Source organism: Rhodnius prolixus, unplaced genomic scaffold, assembly GCF_049639745.1.
Source record: "Rhodnius prolixus isolate KJV_2025 unplaced genomic scaffold, Rpr scaffold_11, whole genome shotgun sequence".
NCBI lineage: Eukaryota > Metazoa > Arthropoda > Insecta > Hemiptera > Reduviidae > Rhodnius > Rhodnius prolixus.
In genome coordinates this window covers 3,462,559-3,479,198 of record NW_027411625.1, presented here as the reverse complement: position 1 = coordinate 3,479,198, position 16,640 = coordinate 3,462,559, and the positions used below count along the sequence as shown (strand labels likewise).

Below are 16,640 nucleotides of genomic sequence, written 5' to 3'. Positions count from 1 at the left end.
TGTCTGTATATATCTGTATTTATTCACTTTCTTAAATCTTAAGCTACTAAAAGAAAGTAAAATGCATCGAGTTACAAAGTTTTCACTTTGAATTTCTGTGAGACTGAGAAATCAAGATATGGAACATTTGATATACTTTTACTGAAATTCTCAGTATACTTAGAAAATTTCACTGAAAATAGTGCAAAATCTTGTAGGAAAATAAATTTTTCTTTAAAATCTAGGTAATTGTCAGTAGCGCAGCGTGGTTATTTTCTCTGGGTAGTCTATAATCAGGGCTACTCTTCAATAAAATCTCTTCTAACCAACTTCTCCGAATATCGAACTCATTTATAAATTCTTTATAAAATACAGATTACGAAAACATGAGGAGATGCTTCGCTGTAAAATTTTAATCTAGCGGAGAAATCTAAATACATTTTTTCCAATTTTCCGTACTGAAATATAAGCAACAATGATTTAGGAAATGACTCATTCTTAACCCATTAAGCATACTTAAAGTGAGATTACGAATTTTGACTAAAGCTATAGTTTTTCTGCTTTAAATAGTATAATAATTCAGTAAAAGCTAAGTTTTATTTTCCATTTTGACGTTTTTCGCAGCCTCCTGCTGCACTTCAGTTGTGATTACTGCTTTATAGTCTTCAAGGTACTCTAAAATTTGAACCTCACACATAAAGAATCGCAAAATTTTCTGTTGGAATATTTAATAAAGGTTTTCAATTAAAAAATGACATTAGGACTATAATATAAAATAGATATGCATATTTTTAGTTAGTTATAAAACTTCTTTACAACAAGAACTCAATTAAAGGGCTACATTAAATTAAAGTTTGAAAATGAATGAATTATAATTACAAGTATCAGTTATTTGTTATTAACTATGTAATTTGTGCTCACTTTAGACGAATTCAAGACTGAAATTTCGTTTTAACTCCGTAATTCAAATTACAACAGTAAAAGACCAACTCCAACATTCCCTATTTCTTCCTTAATGTGCGAGTGAATCTGATGATTATTCAGAATAAAGATAAATCACAAGAATAATGTGGAATAGAGTTAAAATGATATGCTTTTTTGATGCTATTGTGATGAGATACATCTTTTATTATTCTAACAGAAAAATATTTATGGGTGATAAAAGGCCCAGCACAAGGGTCTGTGACATCTAATACATTCTAAAAATTATGATTCTAGAAGTATGAATGAAATGTTGGGTACTTGCTGATTTGTGTACCTTTTGGCATTTAATCAACCCTTATACTTAACTTTTTAAAACTGTAAGTTTTTGTTAAGGAGATTTTAATAAAGGTTTTCAATTAAAAATGACATTAGGACTAAATTCGATAAGCGCTTCATATTTCCTGGAGATAAGCATTCAGTCCTTCAAGGTACTTAAACGGTTAACACTACAATGAAACGGAGAACAGAGTAAATGCGCCAACCTTTGGTCTAATTCTTGAACATAATGGTTTCAACAAGAATTACAATTAACAAATGATAGTTATGGTTTTCAACTATTGTTTTAACAGTTATGATGATGTAGCTTAAACACCACAAATTTTACATTACCCTGAAGATGGTAATAGATTTACTGAAACGTTGGTGAGATGAAACAAAAATTTGTGTTTGGATTTATTGATTGACAGCACCTCAATACTCCCAAAATCAACAATTAACAAATCTACAATTGTATGGGGATTTATATACTAGCAGAGTTGAACGATCATTTAAATTCGATGTTTATTCAACCCTTTGATTAAACATATTAATTTAACTAAAACTACTTTTGAGATTCGTAGTTAAATAATATAACCTTGCCTTGGACGCACAACATCATGGAAAATGTACACTATCACTAACTGGCTTACTTTAGCGATAGAAAAACTAGCTAAATACTGCACTAAATGGAAAAATCGAAATAGACTATGAGAAGACTAACGCCGTACTCTTTACTAAACGCATCTCCTTTTTCAACGGACAAATTAGACACAACAATACTCTGATCTCGTCTAACCACGTCAAATATCTCGGCTTAACTTTGGACTACAAAGTGACCTTCTCTACACACGTTCAGGACAAAGTAAATTCAGGTGAACTGGACTACAAGACTATTATTTCCTCTACTCTCACTACAATCGAAGATGACTATACAGAACATACTCCTCCACTACAAAAATGGCTGTAAAGCCGATATAACTCTACGCCTGTTCTGCCTGGAGCCTGGACCTTTAGTAGTAACATCAAGAAACTCCAGGATAACACAAAATTTCTGAGACTAGCTATAGACTCTCCTCAGACGTGCTGAAATCGACTAACTCCTGTAAACTGCTTCATCCAAAACCATTTGCTGAAACTGCTCTCCATTCAAGATTATCATCCCAAACCATTCTGCCGCGATATTAGATCCTTCTATACGGATTCCAAAGAATTAAACATGACCATCTCTAACATTCACCACTAGCTGCCGATTTTTACCACTTTTTCCGTGCATACGAGGGTCGTTTGAAAAGTCCGTGCAAAGTCAGAGAGATAGCACTAATGGCGCTTATCGAGGTTATGTTTAGTTAGTAGCATCTCTTGGAAGAACACACACTAAGTTTCAGCCAGATCGGTCTATTTCTTTGTGTTTGGCATTCGTTTGAATCGAGGAAGTCGAGTGATTTTCAAAAAATGGGCGAAAATGGGAGAATTTCGTGTGTTGATTAAACACTACTTTATGAAAGGCAAAACGCCTCAGGAGACTAAAGAGAAGCTTGATAAACATTATGGTGACTCTGCACCTTCGATTAGAACAATTTATAAGTGGTTTCAAAATTTTCGGAGTGGCTATATGGGCACAAGTGACGCTGAACGTTCTGGACGCCCTTTGAGGTTACTACTCCAGAAATCATTGATAAAATCCATGATATGGTGATGGATGACAGAAGAGTGAAGGTGCGTGAGATTGCTAGTGCTGTGGGCATCTCGAATGAACGGGTACATAATATTTTGCATCAACATTTGGACTTGACAAAGCTATCCGCAAGATGGGTGCCGCGATTGCTCACGCTTGACCAAAAACGAAATCGTGTGAAGTGTTGCAAGGACGGTTTGCAGCTGTTCCAGAAGAATCCGCAGGACTTTAAGCGTCGTTTCGTCACTGTGGATGAAACATGGATACATCACTACACTCCTGAGACCCAAAGAACAATCTAAACAATGGGTTACCAAGGGGGAATCTGCGCCAAGAAAAGGCGAAGACCGTTCCTTCGGCCGGAAAGATTATGGCGACTGTCTTTTGGGATTCGCAAGGAATAATCCTCATCGACTATCTGGAAAAGGGTAAAACTATTACAGGTGCATATTATTCATCGTTATTGGACCGTTTGAAAACCGAGCTGCATGAAAAACGCCCACGATTGGCCCACAAAAAAGTCCTTTTCCATCACGACAACGCACCAGCTCACACCTCAGCAGTTGTGGTCGCAAAAATAATGGAAATAGGGTTCCAACTCGTTTCACATCCCCCCTATTCTCCAGACTTGGCTCCCTCGGACTACTATTTGTTCCCCAATATGAAGAAATGGCTGGCGGGAAAAAGATATTATTCAAACGAGGAGGTGATTGCAGAAACGAATGGCTATTTTTCAGACTTGGACAAATCCTATTTTTCGGAAGGGATCAACAAACTAGAGCAGCGTTGGACGAAGTGTATAAGCCTAAAAGGAGACTATGTTGAAAAATAAAAAAGGTTTACCCCAAAAAATTAAGTAGTTTTTATTTTTGCACGGACTTTTCAAACGACCCTCGTATAACCTCATTGCATTATCCTAAATGTCTCTAAAGATACGAGTATTTACTTAAGATATTGATTATAAATATCCTTACAATGTAAGAAGGTTGTAACGTTTCAGGTATTGAATCCCCTTTTTTTATGTATTGTGTAAGTGTATGCTTATATTTGCAAATAAAGTTTTCATATAATCAATCAATGAAGTTAAATACTTGGACTTAGCAGATAATTGTTCTTAATGTACGAGGGTTGGCTGAAAAGTAATGCACACATGATAGGAGAGGGGGAAAGATAAGAGTTATCAAGTTCGGACAGAAAGTATATTAAAGTACAATTCTTAAGCTTTACAATTATGTATTACTTTTCGATGTAGTCACCATTAACGCTAATACATTTCTCCCAACGTGAAACAAGTTTTTGTCATTCCGTCACTGAAGAATTCTTTTGACTTTTCTTGAATCCAGGACTTGACAGCTGCCTTCACCTCATCGTCTGAGGAGTAGTGATTACCCTTGAGGTCTCTCTTGAGTAGAAGAAACAAATAAAAATCGCAGAGGGCAAGATCCGGGGAATAAGGAGGGTGTGGAATTGGTTCAAACTTTAGTGTGAGGACGAGCGATGTCATGTTGCAAGATTATTGGTGCCAAGCTGCCTCTAACACGACAAACTCGAAGGTCGGAGGTTTCTTAAAGTCTGTACGTACCGAGAAGAATTAATCGCGTTGCTCCTGGATCCAGGAAAATCGGTCACATAAACTTGGTGAGCATCCCAAAACACAGACAGAAGATTTTTTTTTTTTTTTTGCGGACGGTTGTGTGTTTTGAACTTTTTCGGCCGAGGTGAAGACGCATGTCGATATTCAGTGTTCTGCCTTTTCTCTTCTGGGACGTAACGATGGACCCATGATTCGTCCCCTGTCACAATATTCAAAAAGAAAGTCGATAACAGCACGCTGTTTATCTCGTAGTGACATAGCACCAGTTCACGTGTCCATACTTCGGCGTCTAAAAATACACTGGCTGAACGCAGCAAATTCAAACTGCACATACGTAATAAGGGGAAATGTGTCTTCCAAATGCCACCTCGCGCGCTTTTTGAAGCTCTTCGTTCGCGCTCGGCAAGCATGTGTGCATTACTTTTCAGCCAACCCTCGTACTTTTAATTACATCGATTTAAAAAGAGAAATTTTGTAATTAAGCGCCTAAATTAAATAAATGCATTACTGAACGCGTGGTTAAAACTTCATTGTTGTTTCAAGCATCGCTGAATAACTTCTCATAAAATGCCTTGGATAGTTTTGGTTTAAATTAAACGGCAACAAATTGATTCAAGTAGTAAGCTAAGTAAAATTGCATTTCAAGACAACCGGTTAAAACAAATTTTTAGAGCTGTTTGTATAAAACGCCAAAAACTGGCGTTTCAGGGTAGCCCTAGAACCTTTCATTGTAGTTATGTTCGCTCATACAGACCATTTGATAAAAACATGTTTTATTGCAATTCTTATAATAACGTTGGTGACTGTAAATTCAGACGTGCAATGAATGATTTAGCAGCTATTTGTAATTATAACTTTATTTATTTTTTTTATTACAGGAGTGCCATAGTTCTGGCTACCTGCAAGTTCAAATACTCGAGTTCACTGACTACCTCGGACGTACAGCTGGTGGAGGTTGCTGTGGAGGTGTACCCGCAGGTCCTTCGGGACTCTGTCCACTCGAGTGTTCAGTTTTCTTCCGTTTATGTTTGAAAGAATATCAATCAAGTGTAACACCAGCCAGTCATTGTTCCTTCGGCAATACATCCAGCGCCGTCCTAGGCCATAATTCGTTCACACTGTTGGAGCCGGCCAAAGCAACACTTGTCCTGCCATTCACTTTCAGATGGACGGTAAGCACAATTTGCATGTATACTATATGATTACTATATGCACACCGGTAGAATGGCTTAGAAGCCTCCAAGAGAAGCTGGTTTCCTATATCCATTATTATTACCATCGGACATTACTCTAACGTGGAACTAATACCTTTGACACCATCTGGCATACTGGACTTCTCTTCCGCCTAATTGAATACCACTTTCCTGTATACCTCATAAAAAGCCTACACTCCATATCTCTCCAATAGAAAGTCGGTCCGCCACCTAAACTCCGCCTCCTCATACCCTTATCCAATCGCAGCAGGCGTTCCCCAAACCTCCTCATGTCAACCTTGCCTTGTACGCTGATGACTTGGCCTTTTACACGTCATCTTAGAGAATGGACACCATCACCAACATACTTACTCTTGCTACCGACAGACTAACCAAATTCTGCACTAAGTGATAAGACTAACGCTATACTCTTCACCCAAACGGTAGATCCTCCTTTAATTGCCAAATTATACACAATAATTCTCTGATCCCGTGGTGTACCCACATTAACTACCTAGACCTAACTTTGGACTAACAAACTGACTTTCACTACACACGTTCAGGACAAAGTACGAGTAAACTCAGGCAAACTGGACTACACGACTATTATTTCCTCTACTCTCACGTGACTCCGAAATGACTGTGGACCAACAAACTCCTCCTCTACAAAGTGGGTCATCAGGCCGATGTTGCTCTAAGCCTGCTCCGCCTGGAGCCTGGGCTTGTAGTAGCAACATCAAGAAACTCCAGGACAACTCAAGAACAAATTTCTCAGACTCTCCTCGACGCACTAAAACTACCTCACTTCACGAGACTGCATCCATTATCCCCAGTACACTCCTATATCCAAAATCAGTCTGCTGAAACTCCTTTCCATCCTAGACTGCCATCCTAATCCACTCTGCCGCGGCCATAGTCTCCCACAGATCCTTCTATATCCTAAAGACACAAAAGACTAAAACACATCTAACTTTCCACACTAGCTGCAGGTTTTTCCTTCCTTTTTCCCTGCATTCTTATCCTGCTCATCTTAACCTTTCTACTAACCCTGACATGAAGGTTACAATGTTTTGTACATTACACTTCATTTATTTATTTTTACTGAAATAAAGATTTATTATATTCTATTCTATTCTTGGAACTAATGAAAAAGGGCATAAAAGTGTTTATTTAAAGTAAAATAATGCGTATTTTTACAGGCAGGCATTACTTTCGTTCAGGTTATATTTAAAAGTGATTTTTAATATTATTATTGGGACCAGAGGAGGACCCTGTTCCTCAAGTTGGCCGCTGTCTGAGAGGCCATTTTATACAATTCATTTTAAATTTGACTTTCTAAAAATCACTTTTTCTGATTCAGGAGAACTCAAAATAACAAAACAAAACAAAAAAATTCCTGTGATAAGGGGAAATTGAAAATTTGACATAAAATCAATGCTTTTATTTTTTTAGTTTAATTATTTTTATTAATATTATTGTTATTATTATTATTTTGCAGTAATGAATATCGTAAAACGTGTTATCCCAGGGAAAATTCAAACTATAAAATATTTATGAATGGAATCTAGTTACGAGCAGGGGGTGAGTTATAGTAAAAAGTAAATGTATTGAAAGACGGAAGCTAATGTAACAATTTGAATAGAAGAGTGCTCAAGTGGGCCGAGGTGAATGGCTGCAGGTCTACATGTGCGAGTCCCGTGCACCTGACCTCCGCGGACTGCAACAAACCACTGCTAAATTAAACGAACTCTCCTCAACTTGCGGCCAATACTCTACAGTCTCTTACAGCTTCTACTGCCAGGATCTGATTCTTTTAGTCAAAAATCATCCATCCAGAACTAGAAAAATTAATGTTTACTCGGGTCAAGATAAGTTCAAAAAAAAAATCTGATCACATTAATTTAGACACTGCTATTCTTAAAGGTGTTCTAACTCACGGATTTTCTCCAAATTCAAGCAATTAAGATGAGATTTAAACTTACAGGAAAGCTTATCCCAGATAATGGCCCTAAAATTATTATATTTTTAAAAAAAATCTAGAAAAATAATAAACAAAAAGTTGTACATATATTTGAAGTGTAAATAATGTATATATCTAAAAATTTACAGTAAAGCCAAGAAACCATTTTCGAAAACGTGAATCCATGGAATGAAGACTACTTCCGATTGAGGAATTTTCTTAAAACTCAGTGGTAGTCTACCTATCGTCTTTCCCAGGATTATCCTTAGTTAGAAATTTTATAGGATTTATGGATTTGCATTCTGTATTATCTACACAATTAGTATACTAAGTGCCAAGGACAGTACAATATACAGGGTGTTCATTTTAAGAAATGCATTTCATGCTTAAACGTTTAATCTGAGCAAAAAATGGTAGAGGAAACAATTTGTTGCCCGTCACCTCTAGTTTCAGAATAAGGTGCCTCCTCTGGCTCGCAAGCCTCAAAAGGAGGCACCTTTGAAGGCACAGTACATACTTCACAAGTTTGAGTAAAGTGCATTATTTGATAAATTAAGGAATAAGTTTGATCCTTTACATGAAAGATATTGATCACTTAAATATGTGGCAGGAGGTTTCCAATTTGTTTGGTAATTAAACGCAACTCTCCCAAAATTACCAAATAATTTATAAACCTTCTTGTTTGTAACAGATGTATAATTAATTTTTAGCCATTTTGTGTATGTTTGAGAACATCTATAGCTCTTAACATTTGATTTTTCTTAGAAAAATTCACTCGGAAAACTACTTATTTCCCGATATTAAGAAAAATACTAGCTTTACTGTATTGGCAATATTTTTAGTAGAAAGGGGATGAAAAAATACATAAAAATGACCTATCGCGTGCTCTTCTTTCTCTTTGATAACAAGTTAAAAAATTGAAATATGATTAATAAATACCAAATTTATTGAAAATGGGGGTCAACTGGGAACCCTTACTTTTGGACGCGCGTCTGCCGCGTATGTGGGCAGGAATCTAAAAATCAAGTCATATATTCTGAAACTAGAGGTGACGGGCAACAGATTTTTCCTCTACCATTTTTTGCTCAGATTAACAAAATGATCCCAGAAAGACTGAACATTGTTCTAAAATGAATCCCGAACAAGTCTTTTTTTGGGAAATGGTTTTAACCAAATTCATTTAACACTAAATGAGTGCAATTTGAACGTAATGAATTTAAAGATACGCTGATTTTTGTCGAAAAGTTTACTGTCTAGTTTTTATTTTGATATTGTCACGTTTTACTCGAAAGGTACCTTAGAGTAAGGCGTTTCTACAAAGCAAAGTTGTATTATTGGGTACGATACCAAGTCTTGACCTTGGGATTTTATTTTAATCTGTTAAATGAGAAAACTAAGTCACGAATGTCTGGTAGCATACACTTCTATCTGCAACACCGAACTTTGTAACCATATTCTAGGCAGTTAAACGCATAGTTCTGTTGAAATATTATTTACTTTAATTTTTTGTACTTACATAAGTACGAATATTTCAAATAAAGTACAGCTATTTTCGATTTCCACAATCCTCGCACTTTAGAGATCTCGTTAAATCTAACTTTGACATTACTTAGCTAAACTTGTTGATGCCATTCACGCTATTCTAGAGTTCGTTAATGTCAAGGCGTACTATCGATAAAGATAGGTAGATGATAACATCTAGAACAAAGAAAAGGAGACCTTGAACGCATTAATTTCTATTTTATCTTTGAAAATTGAAGTACGAGTACTAAAATCATGAAATAAAACCTAAATTAGGCATCTAAATACGCTTCAAAATTATTAAAAGTAAAGTAAAGTAATGCCTATTTTTTCAGGCGGGCTTTACGCCCAATTACCAATTAGGTGGACGGAGGCCATTTTAAGACGGCTCAAATGCATTTCATGCTTAAACGGTTGATCTGAGCAAAAAAATGGTAGAGGAAAAATTTGTTGCCCGTCACCTCTAGTTTCAGAATATGTGATTCCTGATTTAGATTCCTGCCCGCATACGCGGCTGACGCGCGACCAAAAGTGAGGGTTCGCAGTTGACCCCCATTTTCATATACACTGTTTTAAAGAGTATAAAAAGTTATGAAAGAAACCGGAAACCGCAATTCGATATCTTCAAAATTAAAGGTGCTAGGCCATTTCAAAATCTGGATATTTATTAATCATATTTCAATTTTTTAACTTGTTATCAAAGAGAAAGAAGAGCACGCGATAGGTTATTTTTATGTATTTTTTCATCTCCTTTCTACTAAAAATATTGCCAAGGCAGTAAAGCTAGTATTTTTCTTAATATCGGGAAATAAGTCATTTTCCGAGTGATTTTTCTAAGAAAAATCAAATGTTAAGAGCTTTAGATGTTCTCCAAGCATACACAAAATGGCTAAAAATTAATTTTACATCTGTTACAAACAAGAAGGTTTAATAATTATTAGGTAATTTTGGGAGAGTTGCGTTTAATTACCAAAAACATTGGAAATCTCCTGCCACATATTTATCAAATAATGCACTTTACTCAACTGTGCCTTCTCAGATACAGAGAGCAGTTGATAACCTCCTGGCTAACCTGGCTTGCGAGCCAGAGGAGCCAGAGGAGGCACCTTATTCTGAAACTAGAGGTGACGGGCAACAAATTGTTTCCTCTACCATTTTTCGCTCAGATTAACCGTTTAAGCATGAAATGCATTTGAGCCGTCTTAAAATGAACACCGTGTATATTGTACTATCTTGGCACTTGGTATACTAATTGTGTAGATAATATAGAATGCAGATCTATAAATCCTATAAAATTTCTAACTAATGATAGTCCTGGGAAAGACGATAGGTAGACTACCACTGAGTTTTAAGAAAATTCCTCAATCGGAAGTAGTCTTCATTCCATGGATTCACGTTTTCGAAAATGGTTTCTTGGCTTTACTGTAAATTTTTAGATATATACATTATTTACACTTCAAATATACAACTTTTTATTTATTATTTTTCTAGATTTTTTTTTTTAAATATAAGAATTTTAGGGCCATTATCTGGGATAAGCTTTCCTGTAAGTTTAAATCTCATCTTAATTGTTCGAATTTAGAGAAAATTCGCGAGTTAGAACACCTTTAAGAATAGCAGTGTCTAAATTAATGTGACCAGAGTTTTTCTGTACTTATCTTGACCCGAGTAAACATTAATTTTTCTAGTTCTGGATGGATGATTTTTGACCAAAAGCCTGACAGATCCTGAAAGTAGAAGCTGTGTTTGTTGCACTTTAATGGCATTTTCTGTATCAACTGTATCCAGGGACGGCAAGACGTTGAAAGAGAAGGTATCAAAGTGCCTGCGAATGGCGGGCGGGATTTGTTTCCCCTCCAAAATCTGAAGAGCTAAGTTACCCACATTGAGAAAAACTACAATTTGGACCATTAATATTTCCCCCCTCCCAAAAAAAAGATGCCCCTAAAAGTTAACCAAATTGACAAGATAATCAGAATAATCTCCTAGACAAAACTTTTTGTAGCAACATTAATTTTGCCCAGCCGTCGGTAGTTTATATTATTAAAAGCAACAACTTTTTTAAAAACGTTCATTAACAAAATTAATGTGCACTTAGTATTTTAAGTTGGAAACATTAAAGTGTCGTTTAATTACTGGTTTTTGTAGAAGGCGTTAATGGCTGCAACAGCTGCCAGCTGTATACGGCTGGGTAAGGTTAACCTGAGGAAGGTTGCTATAGTGTTCATACTAATTTACTTACTAGACTTATTCTCTGACTTCCTGTCATAGTTTCATACAGGAAGTAATTTCATTGTAATATCGCTAGGAATTTGTTTATTTTTAAAAAAGACTATTTTTAGATTTCTCGCTCACGCCATAATAACACAAAAATTTAAATTAGTTAATATCCATTTCCTTTTTAATTAGTGTACATTATAATTTATTTATTTTTTTTTACGTTACTCATTATAGTGAGTTGGGAAATTGGGTAGGTTATGACCTTGAGAATTAGTAGTAAGAGTTAACCGTTCTATTGTACACGCCATATTTTTTAAATTTTCGGGAACGCTGTGCAGTTTCCCTTTAAGCAAGGTGCGATAATTGTTTCTTCCCACAGTGTGCGGAATTAAAATCAGACAATGGCGTGTATACACGTCGAACGCAGGGGGGCAAAACAACCAAAAAGTTTACAATAGTCGTAAAATAGTCACTGCAAGCGACTTTTTCTGCAATCTTTGGGGGGCTTGAGATTACTAGAGCATTCTGTGCTCATTCAAAAATCTTGCACCGCTTCACGTATGCATTGCTCCTAGTTAACTAGAGGGAAGCAAGAGCTTTTACAAGGAAGAAAAAGAGCTTTGGAATTCTGTGCAAAATGAAATCATGCTCGTACTGAGGTCTGAATCTCTAGCTAAAAGGTAAAAACGGCATTGCACAAGGGTGCATTTATTTTTTCCAATCTATTCTTCTCAAAGCTTCTATTTTTTGGGTGCGTAATTCCCAGTCTCTAATGCGGAGACCAAACATGTACCAATCACTTATCATGTGGCTGACTCCTACCGCAGTTCTATTGGTAAGATAAAGGAAACATTCCACCAAATAATATTCTTATTGTATTTTATTAAAATTTCGAGTTTTTATAGTTAATGGCTATTTTATATTCTTTACGAGTATACACGTCGAACGCTAGAGAGATAGAGAGTGTAAACACGACAAACACGCTTAACTGGTTAATTGCTCTAAGATTGGTATTTAAAAATTTATTCTGAATTAAACAAAAATTGATACTCGTCTTCTGAGGAGAATTAGAATACGCTAAATTGAACTTCAGAAGAATAGATACTTCTCAACGCTAAATCAAACATCATTCAGCGAAATTAACAAATAGAGTTTAAAATAGGCAAGGAAAACTAACGGAACAAAACATTCTTGAGTAAGACTGGATTGATTTGATGTATACATCCGCTCTGGCTATCATGTTCCATATTTATCTCTGTTTGCCCGGGAAGCTGCAGAGGCCCACATAGTTGTGGCATTATTTTGGTCTGTAAAACGGCCAGAAATTGACAGCCAGTCCACTATCTACTTCGCATCATGAGTCCTCTTCTAATGAATTATTTACTCTTTTAGTGTAATCTGTGATGATCTTAATGCAATATAAAGTATTTTACTGCATTCTATTAGGCGCCCATTGTAGCCGAGCAGTTAGAGGCGAGGCCCGCAAAGCTAATACGTATTGTGGTTACTGGGTTCGATTCCTGGTCTCTAGGCCTTGGATTTTTATTTAATGGTTCCTCTACGAAACGTATTACGTTTGACTTAACGCTCGCCTGAAAAAATAGGTACTTAATTTCACTTTTGTTTATTGCATCCTATTTTTTGTGCAGCAAGGACGCCTACAAAAGCTCCTAATTGCATCCTACTCCTAGAGGACGATATATCGTTTCTCCAAGCCTTTTGATAAAAACCCTTTACCACGCCCTTCTAGTGCTTTAATTCCGCCTACCTCTAGGTTGAGCACCATAGTAAGGATTGAGGACGCCACTTTAACTCGTCCGCTCTGTTACGGCCATCTATCCCCGGTAGATCCGTCGACCATCTTCTCCAACTGTAAACTTTGTCTGTTGATTGGAAACTTATTTGGTAGATAAATCGTTAATTCTAATTATAGTAAGAATTTGTACCCTGTAAAAAAACGAAAAAAAATTAAAAATAATAATAATTTTGAAGGAGGCGACCCGGTAGCCGAGCGGTTAGAGGCAAGACCTGTAAAGCTAATATATATTGTGGTACTGGGTTCGATTCCCCGGTCTATAGGCCTTGGATTTTATTTAATGGTTAATAAAAGAAACACTGTAGGTACGAATAATTGGCTATTTACACACTGTAGGTACGAATAATTGGCTATTTACACACTGTAGGTACGAATAATTGGCTATTTACACACTTTAGGTACGAATAATTGGCTATTTACACACTTTAGGTACGAATAATTGGCTATTTGCATCTACTGTACAGGTATGAATAAGTGGCTACCGAACTACTGTAGGACAAATAATTGGCTACTTGCATAGTTTTATAACTGAACCATTATTATAAATGTAATGAAAATTGGGCTAAATTTAAATTTCAGAAGTTGAAAATGTTGAAGAACCAGACACAGTAAGGCTAGCTAGGTTAACTCTTGTTCTAGTCATATAAAAGAATACTGAAATTTATTTAAACCTTTAATAGGCAATTTTTTGTATAACATTTGGACAACCAAAAGAACACGATTGCAGATTGAAACGGTGAAATCACTTTATTTACTGACTGTAATGAGGCGCCACAGTAGCCGAGTGGTTAAGAGACTAGATCCCCGCAAAGCTAATATGTATTGTGTGGTACTGGTTCGATTCCCAGGTCCTGGTTTTTGGATTTTATTTAATGTTTAATATGAAAACTTTGAACTTTGTAATCGCCTCCGTCTAAGGCAACTAATTGGTGTTCGAATTGGTGAAAAATAGGCATTACTTTACTTTACTTACAAACTGTAGTGAATTGTCTACAATTTAAAGATTATTTAAAAACCAAAAATGAATTTGATTTCAATCTGTTCTGGTCGAACGTCTAGCTTTGTTGATATTTGGGTTGTTTATAGTCTTGTACGTATATTAAATGATTAACTCTTCCTTCACTTCTAAGTGCTTCATGTAGTAAGCAAGATATTTTTTAATAAGACGGTACATATACCGTTTATACGGTCGCCGTATGCAAGTACGATGAGTTATATAGTTGACTGTTGAAATGATACCACCTCATATAACGAACCCGTAGTGGCTGACGTAGACTGACTGGAGCTTTCAGTCTTCTTTGTGCTGACAATGGTGGGGAGAAGGTTGTAACTCCTCCTCTTGTGACATGACAGACACAGCTAGCTTGAGTAACGAATATCTTGTGTCCTCTTACGTTTTCTCTCACTTCCATAATCGATTTATTCTGACTCAACTCACGATTGTGGACACTTTATTTTGTTTTTTACCCAGCAGGTTTCACGTAAAAAGCGTCGAACATTTAATGTATCTCTAATGTACTAACATTTATTTACAAGTATTGTAATCAAGTATTACTAGTTTAGGTAATTGGAGTAGCAAGCTGACCACAAATTGATACAGTTCCTTCTAAAATCTGTGGTCACAGTCACAATTTCTTATCTGAATTATAAAGTAATTCTAGCCTCGTTCAATGCATAGTTTGGAATCATTAGACACTTCTTTTTGGGGTCCTCAGTTACAATGCTCAGTAATCACTATTATTTCTGAAATAATGCGGTGATTTGTACCAGACAACAATATCTATACGCACAGAAATAATATGAAACAATAGCAGACAGATAAATTGGTGTTTGATCCCTCAATCTGTGATTTTGATCAAACTGTAACTTACTACAATCAATATCTAACCTAGCCAAACCCAACTTAAATCAGTGTTCACTGAAAACAAATACTTTTTCTACAAAAGTGGTAGATCTACTTGAACTAGGGGGGAGTTACTGAGGTGCATGTTCACGTTTTTCAGCGTCACTAGGTTTCTTAGATCCTTCTAGTTCCATTTTGTAATCTCAATGGAAGAAGAAGAAGTATAAATATTTATTATAATAAATATATACATAAAATAAATATAGAAGGATAAATGTATAATATATTTCAACCTTCTTAACTAAGGGAAGTAAGAGAAAAGTTAGGTGAGGAGGATTGGAATGCAGGGAAAAAAGGAGAGGAAAAACCTGCAGCTAGTGTAGAAAGTTAGAGTAGGATATGTGTTATGTAGGATATATGTTGTAGAAGGATCTGTAGGAGGCTATGTCCGCGGCAGAGTGGATTGGGATGGCAGTCTAGGATGGAAAGGAGTTTCAGCAGACTGATTTTGGATAAAGGAATGTACGGGGGGATAATGGACGCAGTCTCCGTGGAGTGAGTCAATTCTAGTGCGTCGTGGAGAGTCTGTTGCGAATCTCAAATTTGTTCTGTGTTGTCCTGGAGTTTCTTGATGTTGCTACTACAAGTCCAGGCTCCAGGCGGAGCAGGCGTAGAGCAACATCGGCTTAATGACCCACTTTGTAGAGGAGGAGTTTGTTGGTCCACAGTCATTTTAGAGTCACGTGAGAGTAGAGAGGAAATAATAGTCTTATAGTCCAGTTTGCCTTAGTTTACTTTGTCCTGAACGTGTGTAGTGAAAGTCAGTTTGTTAGTCCAAAGTTAGGCTCTAGGTACTTAACGTGAGTAGACCACGGGATCGGAGAATTATTGAGTCTGATTTGGCGATTAAAGGAGGGTCTTGCGTTTGGTGAAGAGTATAGCGTTAGTCTTATCACTTAGTGCAGAATTTTGTTAGTCTGTCCGTAGCAAGAGTAAGTATGTTGGTGATGGTGTCCATTCTCCAAGATGACCGTGTAAAAGGCCAAGTCATCAGCGTACAAGGCAAGATTGACATGAGGAGGTTTGGGGAGAGGATTTATGTAGGTGATAAACAGGATAGGACCTAGGATGGAATCTTGGGGAACGCCTGCTGCGATTGGATAGGGGTATGAGGAGGCAGAGTTCATGCCAGGAGTCAGGTGGATGACAGACTTTCTGTGGGAGAGGTAAGAGTGGAGGAGTTATAATCTCAATGGAAACTTTAAGCTTAAAGTTTGGTATGAATCTCTTCGTTTAGGCATCATTTCTAGATGCTGCTCAACACAGCAACACGGGTGTTGGGCGTTCGAAGAGTGGAGAACAAATCTTCAGCAACTCGTTGAGTCTTTTCGTTACCTGGATTCCTCTACGAATAAATAAAAGCACAACTTTTACTCAAAAAGTCAACGATCAAAATTGCTCGACAATACACTTTAACTGAAGGAATTTTGGGCAGTTTCTTTTTTTGAGAATTTCACAGAAACAGCTTCTACGTTTTACTTCAAACTTAATGTACTTATTGCAAATGTTCATTTGAATTTATTGTTCTATGAGAGAT

At 36.5% G+C, this 16,640-nt stretch overlaps 1 protein-coding gene across 1 annotated transcript in view; it reads left to right on the top strand.

Annotated features, from left to right (window-relative positions):
- Ser (protein serrate) overlaps positions 1–16,640 on the top strand; it is a 154,741-nt gene that overhangs the window by 22,004 nt on the left and 116,097 nt on the right. Inside the window, exon 2 of the mRNA XM_074138491.1 lies at positions 5,369–5,662. Coding sequence (XP_073994592.1) covers positions 5,369–5,662 — 294 coding nt within the window. The remainder of the gene's footprint in view (positions 1–5,368; positions 5,663–16,640) is intronic.